The following is a 20,022-nucleotide window of genomic DNA, read 5'->3' on the forward strand; positions in this document are numbered from 1 at the left end:
ACCTTGCACTTTCACTCGCTAGAATTTGTGAATTGCGATATGTGCCATAAGGTAATTAGCTAAAAAGCTAACTAGCATGTTTTAGTGAATTAGTCTAATGTATTATGGTTTTCAATTTTTGTGCAAGTAAAGTCCACCTCTTCGAGTAGACCAGCTCGTGGACTAGAATTGTGCTGTCTGCAACAGTCAATTAAAAAAAAAAAAGTTTTCGAAGCGTTTGCTGAAACACCCTGTGTAAGAAACTGTTGCACAAGCCCTTGTTGCCACATCAGGCAAATCCAAACAGCAGCACAAATGTAGCTGCCACATTGAAGAAACCTGAAATGTCACACGAGCCAGCTAGGCTTATTCACTGATAGAATTGCAGTAAAGCCTCGTTGTAACAAAGTCATTAGGACAAGAAATTGACTTTGTCATGAGCGGTATTTCGCTAAAGTGGAGAAGTTAAAGGAATGTGGGAACATGAAAAACATGAAATAAAGCAATATATCAAATAATGTGGCAAGGAACTTGAAAGCAGCACTGCTGTGATGCGCATCATTAAAAAAAGAAAGGGACGTATGAAAGGTAGTGCACTAAAAAAAAAAAAACTGATGTTTGCCAATGTGCAATAAAGACCTAGTAGTGACATAGCATCTCTGAACTAATCATTAAAAAAGTATTTTAATTAGTCAGTACTAACTATTCAATTAAGCAGAACACAACAAGTACTCAAGGATTATTTAGGAAGCTATTAACAACATCAATTTGGTTTCATCTCCCATAGAGGGCTTCACTTATTAAATAAGACTTACTCCGTGTTAGCTGAGACACCTTGTATGTGTCATAAGTAAACAAATAAAATTTTTCATAGGAGCCTTAATACACTAATTTGTGTGATAATGCTATCTCTGAAAAATGCAACAGCAAACCACACTTCATAAAGGAAGCTGCCTGTTTTTAACGCAGACTTTACTTGTCTCTAAATAGTTTTTTCTGCTTTGCTGAGACACATGGTACATAATACTGTTGGGCAACAATGATTGGTCCCTGCTAACAAACATTGCTTGTCCACTACAAGAGGACAATAGCCAAACCAACTGCCATGTATGTTCTAACAGCATTACATTAATATCTACCAGTCATGCCCCTTCATTTCTGTCTTGTTCAGGGAGCAGGCAAAAATTTTGACCACATCTGGTAACACAGTACTGTGTCCCACTTCAGCAGTGTCTGTTCACTCCTTTGAGCTAAGAGGTTCAAATTCCACCTTTTCATTTATCAGCAGAAAACAAACAGGCTGTCTTGACCACAGAGATGGGCTGTTGACCTAATGCCATTGCACCAGTGCACAGAGTGTGCTACTGTGTAACCTTGCTATTTGATATCTCCCTCATGCCTTCAAATAGATTCCTTCAATTGCAAATTTGATGTGTCAATATATATATATATATATATATATATATATATATATATATATATATATATATATATATATATATATATATATATATATATATATATATATATATATATATATATATATATATATATATATATATATATATATATTCAAATATATATAGTCAAATATATATAGTCAAAGCTTTCAGCAATATGTTGAAAGCTTTGACCATCTAAATCAAGATGCTGCTCCAGCTGTCTATACAGTTTAGCTTTATGTCTCAAATGCAGCAAAATTAATTCATATCGGTTCACTAACTTCAGTAGGACATAATTTTTGCACCTTGCATGCATTTGAACAGAAAAAAGTGAGAGTTGGTCCAGAGGAGACAGTTTCACTTAAAGGCTATCCACAATGTGCAACACAATGAATGAGCACACAGCAAGACAAACGACTAGAGGCAAGAAAGAAAAAGTAAAGCACTACAACATGCAGGCCTCCTTGCTCTCACCAAACATGTTCTGGCGGCATTCTGTTTCACAAAGACTATGCACAGACCTGGTGCAGGGCAGGCCCCATGACAGGTATCAGGAATCCCTGGTAGATGTACTCTAGAAGCTGCTCTTGGACCATTGCGTGAGACACCTTCAAAAGAGTCGCACAAAGAGAGACACACACACAAGTGAACACTCTAGGGCAGCTGGTGAGAGCGTCACATAACCACAGTTCCACAAACTTGAAATAATTATTTACACATCACTTAACCACAATCTTCCCTTCGGTGTGTTCAAAATACCTCATTCAAACCCTACCGTGGTTGCTTTCAACAAAAACTTTCCTTTACTATAAGTGTGCATGAACTATGGCAGACATACCACTCTACTTTTGCAGCAACTGAGTTTCGGAACAAGATTTCATGCAGTATTAAAAAGTAACCGTCCACTATCATTGATTATATCAAAGCTTCTTGTGTGTGTTCCAACATATTAAAGTTGTAAACAAAACACTGTTCTTGCCGAGCTCATTATGACCCATGTTCCCTTGATTATATAATTATTTATGTGTGTGATGTTCTCTTTTATTGGTATATTTTCCCTGTATTCCGTTTATTGTGACTTTCACTACTCAACTAGGCTGAATTATTGCACCATAATACTACAGTGCAGCACTGGAAGCTTTGGGTGCCATGCGCAGAGACCAGTCAGACTGCGTAGCAGTCCAAGCGTCTCATGTGGGGAGAGGGCTTGTCGCAGCACCCAGTGGCAGCTGCGGTATCCAGGCTACGCAGCAGCATGGCTTCCGAGATTGTAGAGGTCATGCTGAAAAGCCACCGTTAGGTCATGCATCACCTCCAGCAAAAGGTAATAGCAGTGTTTTTTTTATTCAGTTTCACTATCAAACGTCTATTTTTGCTGATCTTTTTGCAAATCTCCCCCTCGGATTTCAAACGTCAAATCTTGCATGAGGCTCATCTATATCTACATTATTTTAAAGTAAGCTTATTATGCAGTCCAAAATTTCATTGCAATTAGCCTTTAATCCCATTTTACTATGTCCACCAAGTATGCCACAAGCTTCATTTCTGTGTAGCAATGTGTTGCAATTTTGAAAAAAGAAAGGAAAAAGCATTTTCAAGTGTTACAAAAGCTTTTTAGGGCCAGTACAACATGAATGATTGAAATGTGACATACACTGAAATGCTTTATGTTTTCCTTGGTCCATTGCCCGCTCAAGCAATCATCACAGCTCACAACATAGGCTTTAATTATGGTTACACTCTTCACCCGGCAGTTTGTTTACAAAAGTGGCAAAACCTGATGAAAATGACACCAGCGCATCATCACGTGAAAAGCATTCATTCCAAACTAGCTACCGCAATGTGTTATCAATGTGTTTGCAAGAGGATTTTCTCCTCAAAATCCATTCAGGAAATCACCACCACATTGCTTAGGCCTGCTTTGACATCAGTAGAACTAGCTCCAACACCCTCACCAAAGGCCACAAGTGTTATTGAAGACCACGATGGCTTAAAGACGGAGCTGTACCTGAATCACTGCATTGCAGAACTCTAGGGAGTTGAGGAACATGGTGAGCTCTGGGAACTCCTGAATGTCCTCATGAGTGAGGCGGTACCAGTCATCCGCAACTATGGTCAGCTTTCGCGGTAGCACTGAGTAGAGGCCACTCAAACCGGTGGCCAAAACCTATAAAGAGAATTCATAAACCAAAAGGTGCAGCAGCATTAAAGGCCAACATTACCCAAACGAGTGAAGATGCCTGTTCTCAAGGATTGCAACAGCTGTCATAAAAAGAGTGGCATCCATGGCAGTTGCCAGTATAGCTCTTCACATATGCAACCACCACCACATTTGGTCACAAATGCAGGAGCACAGAAATTCAGGGCCTACATACAGTCATACTATTTCAAGATTTTAATTAAATATGGTGGCACACGTGACTCCTACAAGTTTACAAAATTTTTTCAACTTGCAATATCTTTCAACCTCTGTTTATCGATATGAAGGCATTACAAAGCTTTACAATACCTCCAACGCTACCTTTTCTCACTGTCTGCAGTGCTACAAACATTCTGTAACCCGAAGTTTCATTTCCACTGTTCAGGATCCTGATGATGCAACAAACATGTAAACGGAGCTACGAATATTAATGAACAAGTGCGCTGACATGGACTAGCTGGTGCATGATGGAGTCAAAACAGTGCAAAAGCATGTGACGAAGCAAGAGGATGGATGGTTAGTTGCAGGTCATTGTTGTGTAGTTTGTCTTCTTGATCTGTCCTATGCTTTTGCACAGTTATGAGTCCTATCAAGCTTATTTCACAATAGGCAGAACATGTTACACAGGTTAACATACAAGAAAAAGCAAGCAGTAACAACAACAACAACAACAACAACAAAATACTTTTTTTTTATGTATGCACAATGAACAGTGTGGCTCAACAGAGGACTCTCGTTAAACTAAACCTTAACGGACCAGGCATAAGAGCTCAAATGTGCATAAAATACTTTGTCAGGAGCCGATAATAGGTGTAGCAGATCTGATTACAAAGCTTCTTACAAAGTTTATACTTGCATCCAGCCATTGACTAGAGTTAGAGGCAAGAAACATACCAAGAAAAACAATAGTCACAAGAGTAATCTAGTAAAAGAACTGTTTTAGTGAAGTTGCCACTAACTCATCTATAAGCTTAATCTTTGCCTTCAGCGCGAGTACATTGTGCAAATGTTTCTGTGCCATCATCGCAAACGCTAAGTGAACTCACAGCTCACCAACATTACCAACAAAAAGAAACTGCAGCAAACCATGACCACTGTAGAGCCACACTAACCACGACACTAGCAAAAGCCGCCTAGCCGAAAACGTAGAGAACTGGGGAGAAAACCCGAAAAGGAAAGGCGTAACGAGTAGAGAGTCTTGCGTGCCCAGTATTTCGCTTGAATGTTCTAAGGATTGGCGTCGGGCATGAAATAGATGGTAGCTGGCCCATGCCTTCGTCCAACTCATCCTCGCTGAGGACGTTGTCGAAGGGGGAGACTTGGTCTCATCAAGAACGAGGAATAGGGGATTTATTTACAGTATCTACATGAGAATGTTACAGTTCATCAGTCTAGCATGACTGAAAGAGAATGTATACCCAGCAGCCACACGATGGCTGCTTATAAACACTATGTCCTCCCTAGATCCCTAGGCGAGGGAAAACAGCAGTTCAACCTTCGACCTGGGAGCATATAAAGTAATCGCAGCCAACCTGCCTTTGAGGGGGAGGATTTACACACTCACTTCCGCACAGGTTTCACTGAACACACTGAGGGGAAAGGGTTCTCGCAGACAGAGGTCTTGACCTGAGCAGGTGCCTCTTTGATCCCATAGCCGACCCCGCAGACAGTGGCCGCCGCGTCTGTCCATTGACTGACTACTTCTGGGGACCGTGAGACAGTACCGCCAAATATCTTCCAGGAGTTCCCCCGCTCCAAACAAACCGAGACAGCGATGGCGAACCCACTAACAATACTTGGTCCGCCGACCATGTCTAGACATGGTGGCGCCGAGGGGGCTGTTGATGCGGCACATTGTCGTCCTTACAAAGCGAGTTGTCACAGCAGGGCGGGAAGGCTTCGGAGGTCACTTCTTCGCAGATCGCCAGCCCCTGCAGGCCGATGGTAACAACGTCCTGCATGGTGCAGCCACCTAGTGACACAAAGCTAGGTGGCTTTGTGTCAGACCAACACAGCTAATATCGCAATAACCAAGTGTATTTTGCTTTGCTGCTGGTATAAATCTTTGGCAGCAACATGATTATGCCGCTGCTGAAAATTTACACCAGCAGCAAAGTAGAATACACTTGGTTACGGCAATATTAGCTCTGTGTGTGTCTGGTTGACGGCTGTACAATATGGCTGCAGCATGCAGGACATTCTTTTGTGCTTCTGCTACGGTAAAACGACCAGTTCGCTTGCGTTCACCAGAATACCGGGCATGCTAATACTCTCTAGTGATGTCTGTCCCAATGCCACCGAAATTGGCCGATCATTTTTATTTTCGATAATATTATTAGCTTTTATAACCTGGAGTTGGCAAAAACTTTGTTCTACTTAAGGTGGTAGTTCACGCAAGATTTTTTTTTTTCAGATCAGAAGTCAGGATATTAATAGCCTTTTTTCTTGAATAACCATGTCTCCTTTAACCTAACCAACTATTTAAAGCGCAAAAAAATGATTCATTTTATTTTGGCAGGTAATTTTTGTCATAGAATGTGGTAAAAGTGCTAATCATGCCTAAGTAACTAATGAATTGCTGAATTGAGTAACACTTTGGCATTTATGTAGCTGAGTATGGGGCCTATGTAATGAATTACGATAAATGCCATGTGATAAATATTAAAGAAGCAATGTTTGAAAACTAAGCAAAGTGAAAAAAACTGCCATATGGGCCAATTTCTTTGCAAAATGAGATGTAAATACAAAATTATTGCACCAATTTCTTTTGTCCTAGTTCATTGCACACATCTCTATGGTGCAATGAACTACTCCATACATCTCTATATGAGGAATGAGTGTGCAAAATGTAATTTTAAAATATTTATTCAGTAAAAGTTATAAAATCTTGCATAACATGAGGTGGGGCAATATCTTGTTTGGAGAAAAACATGAACAAATCTTTCAAACCATGTGAAAGATGTCAAAAACAACACAGAGGCCTAAATTCCACCAGCTCCGTAGCTAGGGCCTCAATGATATGCACAAAAGTCTCCTTTTGTTCATGTGGCTGCTCATCGACAACACAAAATGAAAAAAAAAGTATTTTCAAAAATGTTTATATAAAAGAAATACTACTGCTTTTCGGAACCAGTGCAACAGGGTTTCAGTTTGGAAAACTCATTGTAACTGCCAAGCTAATGATGATAGGAAGATAATTTCTTTTGCAACATGTTGTTGAATATTTGGGCATACATAAACTGTAAAATGGCAAAAAAATAATCAATTTTGTGCAAAAAGACTGACTTTTGAACGTGGCCTCCCACCATAAGGAATGTTTTGCATTGCCTTAATTAATGTAAAACCAACCAACCATAATGTTGTTGTTCCGCTTAAGTGATTTCCATTTACCGAGATTCTACTGTGTACATACTCCCGCAGTTAGACACTTAATTTCCCTTGTGCTTTTCTTTTTCCTTTAGAACATGTAGTTTTCAGTCAAGTGCTAATCATGCTTACCGGGCAGAAGTTTGAGTTCTCTGCAATGTAGAGACCAATGCTTTCATTTTTTTGTGACAGAGCCATGCACAGGAGTAGTGCATCTCGAGCCTGCTGTCCAATGGCACCTTCTCGATGAACAAAAGGAATCAGCAGGGAGAAGATGAGAAACCTGCAACAATTCCAAACAGTACTGCAACAGCCTCATACACACTCGTTTGTTACTGCGTAACATGGAAATGTGCTACCTCTCTTATAACATGGCAAGGGACCTGCAGCTGCTGGTCTCGGTTACTTCACATTATACCCTAAGGCTCTCAATGGAGTTGTAAAGAGGCTTGTAACCTTAAAATTCCTTACCCAGACTTCTGCTCATCAACTATACCGAAATAATGACATGGCCATCACGACAACTGGTGCAGAAGTGTTTCCAGTGGTTACACCTTACTGAAACCTTCTGTATCATAATATATTATGCAGTTAACCTGTAACAAACCTATCAAGTCTTTGCCACCATTCTGTGAGGACTCGGAGACACCATAACATTTGTGCAACAACTTGGGTAGCTGATTTTGGTTGTGCACAATAGCTGCTGCACTATTCTAGCCCGTGTGCACTGAACTTGGTGATTGACTTCCATTACTACCATTTTTCTGCATCATTTAGAGTGAGGGAAAAGCCTATGACAGCTACTACGGTAAAAGGCAACACCTTTATGCAAGTCTCCAGTACACTTCCATAGCTCCAAGAAGCCTTGGATGATAGGGTGGCATAGTGGTTAGAAACAGAACTGAAATGGGTAAATGCACAGGAGCAACAGAGTTGCTCACTGAGACACTCGGCTGCGAACTGAGTGCAGTGTAAGCCTATTTCAAGGTCCCTTCAAAGTGATCATTCAATGGTAATACATTTATATTACGACGTTTCTACACATTGCGTCTTGTTATGGCAGAAAAGACATGAAATAATATGAAGACATGACAAGAGAGGAAAGAGCGTCATTCCTTCATATTGTTTCCCGCCTATTAGACATGTTAGCATGAACTAAGAAGTAAGAACTAAGAACTAAAAGTAGGACTAACTAGCCCAGCAACAAGTCGTGATGTTTGCACCTTGAAGTTATACATCTAAGAAAATACTGACGGGTTTTTTTAAGGCATTAGTGGACTGCGAGAGCTTTTATAAAAGTCCTTCCTGCTGGATATGCAACTTGACATTGTGTAGTTTAGCTGACACAGTATGACATCACAGGTGGCTCAGTGCCCTGCGGATACTGAGCCACCTGTGGAAAAATAAATGCTATACAGTGAGTCCAAGTACAATGTGCTCAAAGAATGTGGAAATGATGAGAGGTAAACATGCCACAAGGCATGAAATACTAAGTGGTAGGGGAACACTTGTGACATCACAGGATATTCACCTTACAAGAACTTCAGATATTCGTAACACATTCTCTTCAATTATGTGTCAATACTTTCAGGCGGCACTACTGGTTATTAAAAGCAACTCATACAAAGTAAATTTTCTTGTCTGCAATTACTTGGCAATCCTTTTATGGAAAAAAAGAAATAACTGCAAGATATATAAACATACAAATGCTGCCAACAAACATGCTGCACATTCACTTCATTTATTCAGCAACTGATGGACACATATGTATTGCTGACAGGACACACGAAGTATACATCATCCACAAACAATAAATTACTCTAAACGCTGCATGGCTGCTACAAACTTATGATGAATAAAGCTGGAGGTTCCATATCTGAGAGTACTAACTGCAATTTCCTGATAAGTACAAAATCATTCATGTTGTTGGACTATGACAGAAGCCCTGCATACAGTCATTAATTCAGAAGCCTTTCGTACGGTGTTCCCAACAATCATTGACCTAGAGACAAAGGGAACTGGGAAATCTCCGTCTTACCAAAAGTAAGCAGAAATGCAATGAACTTAGTTAAAATCAAGTGCAAGTCTCCCAGTGGCTCAGCATGCTGCCAAACAGTGTCCTCTCCTCAAGAAGCTTGCACTATATTATTATTATTATTATTATTATTAATTTTAAAAAAACGATCCAAGGAAGACTGCACCAGGTGATATGGGTTAGCTGAATATGCTGAGAAAAATTACGGCGTACTAGAACTGAATAAGTTTTTGTGCTTTATGTGGCGTAACTTTTAAGACAGGGTAAGTGTTCAAAAAGTAACAAAGAGTTGCAGAGTCAAACTTATAACAGGGCGTTTACCTAGTTGACATTGCAAGTACCCTGAGTTTTCCAGTATTTCCTAGAGTTTCTTGGCAAAATTCCCTGAGTGACAGAACTTTGTTTTATGTCAAGACAGGCTGACGCTATGTCACTCAATGTCACTTTCCAGTAAGCATGCTAAAAATTTTTAAAAAAGACGGGTTAATTCAGTTTGAATAGTAAGGAGTACCATTTATTCTATTCAAAAAGAAATCGGAAGGGAGGAGTTAGTAAGATGCACAGAAAATAAAATATCTTTGAAAAAAATGGTAAAACACATTGCAAATCGTGTTGAACATTCTCAAATACGAATAAAAAGAAGATGCCCACATAAACAAATATTTTCGAATATCCCCTTCAGTCACAAATTATGATCAACTCTTGATACATGTGTGAAATATAGCTGGTGCTTGAGACTCCACTGAAAGCATATCAAGGTGGTGAAATGACTGAGCATTCTATGATGAGTCATCATAACTACAGAGCTACTAAATATTTGAATAATATAAAGTCAGTCAAGCTATGTTTCATAAAAACGATTAAATCCCCCACTCGAATTACATGCACGAGTTATTCATTGGCCTCAAGCATTTCAAGAAAGAAAAAAATATATATATATTTCGAGGTTGCTACTGACATACCCCACGTCAAACGTAACATAAAACATGGCAGTGCCCTCCGCAAAGCGGCACTCTATAGTGATAGATATCACTCAGAAGTAAAATGGAAGTAATTTAGGTTATGAGAATCTTCAATTTACCCTAAGTTTAATGTTTGTGCTTTACTGCTTGCTACCACTGCACAGAAATGGCAAAAATAGGTCACATCCACAGATGTGGACGGCGTGATTAAAGGGGATATGAAATATATTTATCAACTGATAGCAAGCTCATTCATATGAGGCCCGAACTTTGTCACCAGTGTCTCTAGACAGTTGGTGTGTCAACCATAACTGTCCTGGCGGACTCTCAGCTTGCACACAATGCCTCAGTTACGTTTGCCTGCTTTAAAGAGTTTATCTTGCTTTGGATGAGGGACACCTGCATCTCGGCCTCAGCCAACAATTTGTTTTTTGAGCTAAAGCTCCTTGAAAGAAGTGGTGGCACGCTTCCTTTCCCATTCATTCCTCAATGCATACGTCCTTTGTATTATCGTCCTCCTCCCACTGCGCATTCGCCCCATGGACCATTTGAAGCATTCTCTTGGTCAGTTGTACAGTCAACATCTGATTTTTTGGACTCCCTAGGGGCCACGAAAACATCCGAAAAATCAGGCAGTTCGAAAAAATGAATGCATGTCTTTAACTGCCCTTTATGGCTCAGATTGCCACAGGCACATTCGAAAAGGCCTGCACGTATACTTATTAGGCATATTGGTGCTCTTACTGCGACATGAGATAGCGGGTGGTAGCGTGTATAATTAAAGAATACATACTTCGTCCCATGACGATTGCCGCTTCCCATGCTTGTTATGCTTCACCGGGTAAAAATGCTGTATTGCGGTGAAGTTGACTTTCGGAAATTGGCATTATGCGATGCGCGGTGCTTCCCGACCTTCGAAGCCAATCGCGAGGACCACAAAGACGTAGTCGGTGACATTGCTGAGAGCGGCTAATTCTTTCAATGAAAAACACAGCGCCAAACGGCAAGAAGCTTAATAGCGAAAGTCGAAGCAGCTAGGCCTAACATTTTCCGCGGTGATGGCTATGGCTACCAGCGAATCTGTGTGCGAAAGCACCGGTTCGAGGCGGCGAGGTAATCAAAACAGCAACGGTGGTGGCTTTTATTAATGCCATTTTGGACCTGCAGTCACGGCAAAAAGTTCGGAAAATCGGACGGCGAAGGGTTCTTGCGTGCGAAATTTCAGACGTTCTTATACATTGACTATATGGGGTAGGTGGTGGTACCGTGAAGCCATCAGAATTATAGGGCGTCCGAAAAGTCAATCGTTCACTATACACTGGCAACTCCTCTAGCTGACGACACGGCGTCAAAGACGATTCTTTACGATCCCTCTCTTTTACTCGAGCGAGCATTACCGCGACTTTCGTTCCCTTTCAATAAAATTACAGCTAATTTTCCCTGGGTATTTCCAGACTATTTAAAATTCGTGAGAATTCCCAGTTTTCCCGGTTGACAGATACTCTGTATAAAAAGAACTTCAGGAGAGCTTTAGTACTTTAGTACAGCTTAGTACCCTACTGCTGTAGTGGAAAGGGCAGACATCTCATAAATTATGCTTATACTTTTTTCAAAGTAAACAACAAAGAAATCATATATCTGAAACAAAACTAAGAAAAAAATACAAGAATATATAAAAAGCAGCAAACCAACACAAGAAATAAAGTATAAGAGAAGTTGTAACAGCAATGCTTTGCACTGAAGCATGCAGACACAAGTAAACATGAACACCCAGTATGTCAAACGACAACATTTTGCTGCTACACACCCTATTGGAGAGAGTGCATTCTTCAGCAAAACGACAACACACAAGAAAGCCTCTGAATTGGGTCACGACACTCCAAAAGAGCACGAAGTGACAATGCTCACAATGAACAAGGCATACATGGCATGGCTCGAAGCTCACACAGAACATGGTATAGCTGCTCTGTTGAGCGACCTTACCCCCCTGTAGGAGTCCCTGTGAGCATTGGAGCAGGCAAGTTGTCGAAACACTCGCCGGTCGTGCAAAAGTGGAATCGCAGAGTCGAACTAGGATGACGGAAACCATGAAAGAAAGAAAGCCCACACAAAAGAAAAAGGTAACCCTTACCACCCGAGGACTTGAAATAGTCAAGGCAAAGCCGTTGACAATGTAGGAAAATTGGAATGGTGTAAACAAGGTCATGTAAGCATAAAAAACTTGTTGAAACGTTTCCTCCATTAGTAACGTGCACACACACACACACAAAAAAAATGTTGCAACACAAAAACAAAAAAATATTTGCGGGGAATATATTCCCTGGTGACTGCTGAAGTTGTCACTCCACAACAGCATTGTGTGAAACGTAGAGCATAACCTTTGACATGATGCTGCACTTTATGAACATGCTGACAAGACTGTTGGTTCATTAGAACTATTCAAGCCAAGCAGATGTTTATGGCTTTCTTTTTTCCCAAGTGATTAGCTTCCAAGGATGACAGCTCAATCTTAAGGCCAGCAATTTTTGCAAGCAGCCTACTTGCAATCAGCAGCAAGCAGCAATTTTGCAACTGCCTACTAATTCACCCCAATACAGATTACTGATAAAGGTAATTGGCACTAACAAATGGTCAAGTTCTTAAAAACCAACTCCAAGGCAATTTGACTTTGGCTAAATTTATTATAAATAAATGAGTAGTGTATAACTAGTATTGAAGCAATCCTGGCAAAGCTGTAGGTGTGGTAATTGTATAATTTTCTTGTTAGGAGCCTTTATAGAGTACTTAGGATAGTACTTAAGTACTATATACAGTTAAACCTTGATATAACGAACTTCAATATAAAGAAATTATCAATATAACGGCTTATTTAACTTTTCATAACCTCTTGCCGATAGAACAGCATGTATTTAGAATCTCAATAAAACAAGGTGTGTTTACATGCGATTTCAATATAACGAAATTTTACTGCCACCGCAAGGGAATGCTGAGACAATAAACGGAAACTTCTACGGATGGACGCAGATGGTCAAATGATTCAATTATAAGTGGCTGCAAACGCACCTCTCAAATAGTGTGCAGCGCAACAAGAGCGACCACTGAAGTGGAGACCATCATGTTCCTTCCCTATAAAGTCCAAGTGCGATAAGATCATATTCCGCCCTGCCCACTGTGTGCTTTAGGTGTGAGTGAAAGTGTGCGAAGGTGAGACAAGAAGGATGGTGGCTTCACAAGTGACGCCGCGAGCCAAGGGACAGAAAGGGAGGGGAGCGAGATCCTGGTAATGCGATCAAGTGGGCGCAAGGGGCGGGGGGCAGAGTGGGGGTAATTTGGCGCACCTCTAGATTTCTGGCACACGTCTCTCATCTGTGGGTCTGTGGCTGCGTGTGCCTTTAAGCAGGGCTAAACACATCGCTTTAAGCGCCGCTGAGTGTATGGCTTTAAGTGCGGCTGAGCACATACATACAGCCACGCACTTTAGAAGTAATCTGCGGCATGTGCAAAGGGTGGGCTTGCTGAGATGGTGTTGCACTATGTAAGCTGTCTTCCCGTGCGTTTAGTACTGGAGGTTGCGTAATCTCAAGTTTCGGTGACCCATTGGAACGAGAGGCAGACGAAGCATCCGCTCCCCACTGCGCTCCCCACTGCCGCGGTTTTCCTGATAGCATCGTATGAGTGCGGGCGACGCTATCAGCCACGGGGGCAGAGTGCACGCGAAGGCGTGGCTGGCTTCGCTTAAAGGGGCCCTGAAGCACCCCTTGGGCTTGGTGAAATAACATAGTCCATGGGTGGCATATGCTGTTGTAAACATCTCAGCCAAGTTCTGCTGTTGTACGCGGTCCGTGGAGCTCGCAAGTGGAGCACGAAGTCATTTTTTTCTCAAATGCTCTTTTTTCAAAAACCCCATGATTCTCGCTCTTTTCTGTGTGCTCTATTTCGTCATAAAGCACATCCAATACGTGGCTGCTATTGGTCACTGCGCTCGGCTACACCGTGGCCCCCGTGAGGAGCCGCCACGAGTCCAGTGGCTAAGCGCACTGCGGCTATCTGAGGACAGCCGCGTTCGGCTTACATTTAGCACGGCATAGGCACCAAATCAGAAATTTGAACTGCGTGCCGCGGTGATGTCTCCGCCGTAGCCTTCACAGTGCAAGGCATTGGAGGAGGAAGGGGAGCACAGCTGAGGCCGTGTTTGATTGCCGATAACTCCACTTCAGCTGAACGCGTTGAAGTACTTTTTGCGGCAAAGTGGTTCTGAAATAGCCTATCTTCACTTCAAATGTCTATCTCCACTTCGATAAAAAGTGGTTCAGGGCCCCTTTAACTTAATTGGTATCACCGATGTGAAGATATCGTTGACGTATGTGGCATGAAACCGTACCATTTGTCACCGACTCCCAAATTTATCAAGATTAGTTGTTAACTCATTCAAATTTGTTTTTTTTTTTATTGCCCGATTAGTCGCAAAATTCTGCAGCGTCTTTCTGCGGCGTGTAAGAAAAATCGATGGTGACTGTACTTATTTGCATAAAAGGTCGACTTTCAATAAAACGAAATTTCAATATAAGACGCAAATTGACGATTTTACCGACTTCGTTATATCAAGGTTTAACTGTAATAGTACCTTAGAGACCTCTTAGTAATGCTATAATTTGTGCTAGATTGTTTAAAACATGCATGGGCCCCTGCTTGAAAACATTAGGCGTGATGCCTGGCGTTCATGTATGAAGCAGTTTAAAATCATTCGGCATGTTTCATACTGCCGAACTATTATCGAACATCCAGTGCAACTACCATAAAAAATATCCTTAATTTTCCTTCCCTTGTCACGCGCAGAAAATTCTCTTGCCTCTGCCTTTTCCAGAAGATCTACTATCCTAGTCACATGCTTAAATCATGCTGGATACAGCCAGCTCCTTTCATATCATTATGCCTTGATCACCACTGCAACGTTCATATTTCTTGAGGATACGCTGCAACATATTCCCTTTTCTTTAACGAAAACACGGTTGGAATCACCTGCCCATCTCAACCGCCAATATTACTAACCCTGACAGATTCCGTGAAGGACTTAGCAGGTCCTTCTGATGTCTCAAGTTTTTTTTTCACTTTGCATTTGTTTTTCCCTGCCTTCGTATTCTTTTCTTTTATGCATGCATGCGTACTGCAATGACTTCTACGTCGCTATCTTCGTCATTCCATGCATCTTATGACACATGCTATCATGTTTTTTCATTATTTTATATTTTCTGTAAATTGCTCCTCATGAAATTTGTAAGTGTTGTTTCTGTACCCCTCTTCTCAACAATGCTGTAAAGCCTTAAGGGTACAATCAATCAATCAATCAATCAATCAATCAATCAATCAATCAAAAATAAATAAATAAATAAATAAATAAATGCTGTAGCGCTTGATACTGCTATCTGCACCCGCTTGAAATGAGATGAGTATTCTCACGCTAGAATGTAAACAGTGGAAAGACTTACACTCATTATTAAGTTACCACCTATTCCTGCATTTCTTAATAAGTTCCATACACCTTGCTTCCCGGGCTCTGGCATCATTTTAGTGGTGCACACAGTGTGCCCGACACATTACTCAATGAGGGCTACTGGACTTTAGGGAAGGGGTACAGTACACTGCCTGCATCTAGGAAAGAGGAGGAGCTGCAGTCAGTCCTTCCCCCCCCCCCCCCCAAAAAAAAAATAGACACACACCTGGCGGGCCCTTGGTTGGAGCTAGCACTGAAGAAGACCTCCAGCAGGTCCGGATGCTGGGAGAGGCTGACACAGAGCGTGTTGAGCAATACCACCAGGCGCTTCTCGACCTCAAGTGGGGCACAATCAGTGCACGAGGCCAGCAAATGCAGCAGGGGCCGCAGGAAGGGTTGCTGCAGCAGCAGCTCGTGATGGGAGTGACTCACGAGAACCTGCATGGACCAGTTCATGCAGCTGTTACATACACATCTTTACCGACATGAAACGTGTACAAACAAACTGCCTGGAATAATCTACTACATTATTTGTTTCTATATAAACCAGTTTTGGTTTCAACATAAGAGGTGGATGCATCATGTCACAATGACTTGCTCTGTTTCTGTGAAATAGCTGCAAACATGTGAGCACAGACAGAGGAAATGCATGCCACACTATTTCTTATTACTGTTCTTCAGGAGCGTCATTATACCTAGCCTTACTGATATATTTGATTTATGAAATCAGAAAATTTTGCTCTGTGTAATGACATCACAATGACATTGATGGCGCTAGGTCCAGCATTTCAAGATTAACTTTAGTATCAACTGACGATATATCATGTTTCTGATCCTTCATACTTGTCAAGTAGGGTCCTTTTATGAGTGAGAAACATGTGGTAGAGTTTTTATGACCTGAAGAGTACGTGTCTGTACTCCTTAAAGCGTTATGATGGCGATGATAGCTGTGGTTAATGCAGTAAGTTTGTTTTACAATTGTAATTTCATTTAAAAAAAACTCAGTGCCCTTCCACTCTGTGCAGAAGGATGACCAGCGAAGCTGTGCATGTGGGCCTCTTAATGGCAAAATATGCCTTCAACGTGGGTCGGCCCGGTATCGCACTATCTTCAAGATCGGCCCACATATGGGGAGTGTTGAACGCCTGCTTCACCTCCGCCGCGGGTCAGCCCGGCATTGCCCTTGCTTCGGAATCAGCCCATGTAGGGGGAGCGCTTCACACCTGTTTTACCTTTGCCGCGAGTCGGCCCAGCATTGCACTATCTTTGAGATCGGCTCACGTATGGGGAGTTTTGTGTCTACACACAGACGCGATCCTGGAGGAACTAGCCCTTAACAGCTTCACTGTAAAATTGGTTACGTTTTTGTGTTTCTTAATTAATCAATTAATGACGAGGACGACAAATGCGGGATCACTGGCACGAGCATGTTTGTGCAATAGCGCCAACTGGCACCAATGAGCCAGCTGGGGAAGAAGACGCTGGAGCCAATTGTGATGATGATAGTTTTGTGTTAACACAAGGACACGATCCTGGGGAAAGTAGTCCTTAATAGCTTCACTGTAAAAAAGTAGCACAGCACGCAAAAGAAAGAAAAAAAGAAGCATATCTAATAGAGAACTATTTAAGTTTACTTCAGAAACATATTTTTAATTTGCAGCCACAAGTGCTAACTTGAGAGTGAGAGTACAGATGTGACGGCCGAATAAGTTGAGAACACACTATACTGCAAGTGGCAATAAACTTACAGGCATTAAGCAGCTAACACCATATCTTAGCAAGAATGTCACAAAATGGTGGTGCTCAGCTCATTTCACACAGTGCAATTGTGCTCACAATTTCTAGAATGGGACATTGCAGGCATGGCAAATGAGCAGTCGACTCATTTGTGTGTGCGATTTTTAAATGTTTAGAGATGGCAGACTTGGTTGTGAGATCGCTGGTAAAAGGGAAGCAATGACAGTGAAACACATCACGGTGGCCTGCAACATTTTAATAAAAGAAGGGGTTCGAACATGAGAGAATTTTGCAACAATAGTTCCTAAATTGTTCAATCTTGTTACCATCGAGAACAAATGGATAACCCTACACCAAACAGTATTTTACTCTCCCATTTTAAGCTTCTAGCAGTAGCAAAAGTCACAGCCACCGCAGCCTTGAAAAATGTAGCAAGAAAACGTTCCATAAAAATAAAGGATGGAAGGGAAAGCACAAAACATTAGATATCAAGCCATTGACAAACCTAGCATACACATTGTGTGTACTGTCATGCAGCCTTGATGTCATGTGTACGTATAAACCTGTTCCTCCTCCAGCAATACTAGATGGACCTCAACTTGTCCGGCTGTGTGCTTGTGCTGCAAATTTCCCAGTCCCGCCAAAATTATTCTAAGCCCAATTAGGCCCTTCCCAAGCTCTTCTGATGTGTTGTGAAAGACTGCAAGAAAGGCGATATGTGATAGTTACACTAAAAGGGGCCATGACACGCTCATCGAACAGTTCTCAGTTTATATTTGTAACTGAGAGTAGAGGGTCCAATATGGTTATACACATAAAGAAACTGGGTTAAGGGCACATTTAGCCCTTAATTTCAATTTGAAATCGCTGCCTCTCACCTCTTCCCTGCGACAGCAACCGCCATTTTGGAAAGGCTGTGTGATATCTGGAACTGAGGAGCCACCTCTGTATCGTTTGCTTTGAAACTGTTCGAGACAACATCGGATGCCTTTCTCTGCACGCTCTAGCATTCAACAGTGTAGCAACGACATTGCCGCTGCATTATGCTCGCAATTCCTTCACTTGTGTGATAAAATGCAGTAGCAAACTACAGAGAAGTGCTAAAACACACTCAAAAGAAAAAAAAAAGGACTCATAGTGGCCATGACATATTTTCAGCTGCTGCAAACGCTTCCAGTGTTTGCAGCATACAAAAGCATAGCCTTCGAGACCAGCTTCTGTTACCTGAGGGAGCTGTTTCCGGTGGTGCCATTCATTTCATCCCCAATCAGCGATGCCAGACTGCTTTAGGGCACATTCACACCGGCGACTTGAGGAGGTCGCGCGACCAAGTTGGTCGCTTTGCGACCAGTCGCAAATGGTCGCAAACAGTTGCCTTTCTCGAAAAGCGACCATTTTGGGCGAGTCGCTCTCTGCGCAATTTTTCAGTCGCGCGACCATGGTCGCAAAACTGATAAACCAATCAGCGGCGCACCGGAAGTGATCTTTTGTGTGGCCTCCTCCGGCGTCACATTCAAATTCCGCATAGATTCCGAGAGTTCTCGCTCAGAACGATAATCTCCGGGATTGCGACTTGCGGGTCGCGCTCAGCCGGGCTTGCCGGTGTGAACATCAGTCGCCTTCGGTCGCTTTTTGATTGCGAGTCGCAAATGGTTGCGCGACCTCCTCAAGTCGCTGGTGTGAATGTGCCCTTACAGTTCAACTGCGACATTAAGAAATTCAAGTGCAGACTGCTTTACAGTTCAATTGAGACATTAAGAAATTTAAGTACAAATTTTCTACTGCACCGAATGCACTCAAATTTTGCCAGCTTGTTGTGGGACATGTATGGTTTAACATACAATGCATAATTTAAGCTCAAAAATATAGTGCCACGGATTCTTTATTGAACCACAGCATAGGCGACAGACTTCACAGAAGGCCCTGAGGGAGGCAAGTCCCTTTGTTGTCTTATGTGCAGCCACTGCAGATGTTAACAGAAGGTAAAAGATCACAAAGACTGATGCACACACCTGTAAATCACATCTTTCTAAAGCATTAAAGCTGGTCAAAAAGAAATGACAGCTCAAGAAAAGGAAAGTCTTCTTGAATTTCACACCTCGTATATCCTCAGTTGCTCCAACTTGAGGTTTGAAAGGAACTCCCCAGTGTACAGGGACCACTGGAATAGTCGATCCAGAACACCTTCCATGAGCATGTAGTCCAGTATAGGCCCCACTGATGATGGAGACATTCCTCCATTTGGTATGGATGCTTCAGCGCTTGTGGCCTCGTCAATGAGAAAGTTGACCATCTGGTCCAAATGGTTGAGCACACCAGTGATGTCATCGGCAGTGGGCATGACCGTGCCACCACTGCAAAAAGGCAAAGAAAGCTTGTCTTAGCCTGTTTACTGCTGGTACAAACTGACATTTGTACAAAATAAAGCCTCATGCAGAATTTTCTGACTGCTAATACACATACCATGTGCGTCAAAAGTTCTTGGACAGCTTTATTTAGCCATCAAAAATATAGAATTTTTGTAAAAGCAAAGATATTATGGCTATGCATCATACATAAACAAAACAACAATATATGCTCGCCACATTCAAAGAATTCTCCCTTTAGTCACAACACAAGCCTTTAGATGCTTGGAGAACACGTCCATCACAGCAAGTAAGTAGTCGTAGGGAAATTTTGAACCATTCCTTCATGAGCGAATGCTCGTGAAGGAATGCAGCAGGTGGTACTGCAAGCCTTGCCCTTCAAATGATCCAAAACAGCATAGGACATCAGACTGAGGTCAGGTGAGTTTGACAGTCAATCCTGTG

At 41.9% G+C, this 20,022-nt stretch overlaps 1 protein-coding gene across 5 annotated transcripts in view; it reads right to left on the reverse strand.

The window, feature by feature from the left end:
• The window catches only part of LOC135898197 (FHF complex subunit HOOK-interacting protein 1B-like), a 49,345-nt gene that overhangs the window by 26,198 nt on the left and 3,125 nt on the right, over positions 1-20,022 (reverse strand). For 3 of the 5 annotated variants that reach the window (XM_065427025.2, XM_065427024.2, XM_065427026.2), the window contains exons 3-8: positions 19,311-19,566; positions 15,702-15,913; positions 11,968-12,054; positions 7,120-7,270; positions 3,430-3,588; positions 1,943-2,029 (exon numbers count right to left, since the gene is read on the reverse strand). In XM_065427025.2, coding sequence (XP_065283097.1) covers positions 1,943-2,029; positions 3,430-3,588; positions 7,120-7,270; positions 11,968-12,054; positions 15,702-15,913; positions 19,311-19,566 — 952 coding nt within the window. The remainder of the gene's footprint in view (positions 1-1,942; positions 2,030-3,429; positions 3,589-7,119; positions 7,271-11,967; positions 12,055-15,701; positions 15,914-19,310; positions 19,567-20,022) is intronic. The other 2 variants (XM_065427027.2, XM_065427028.2) reach the window with 1 other exon arrangement.

This window comes from Dermacentor albipictus, chromosome 3 (assembly GCF_038994185.2).
Source record: "Dermacentor albipictus isolate Rhodes 1998 colony chromosome 3, USDA_Dalb.pri_finalv2, whole genome shotgun sequence".
Taxonomy (NCBI): Eukaryota; Metazoa; Arthropoda; class Arachnida; order Ixodida; family Ixodidae; genus Dermacentor; species Dermacentor albipictus.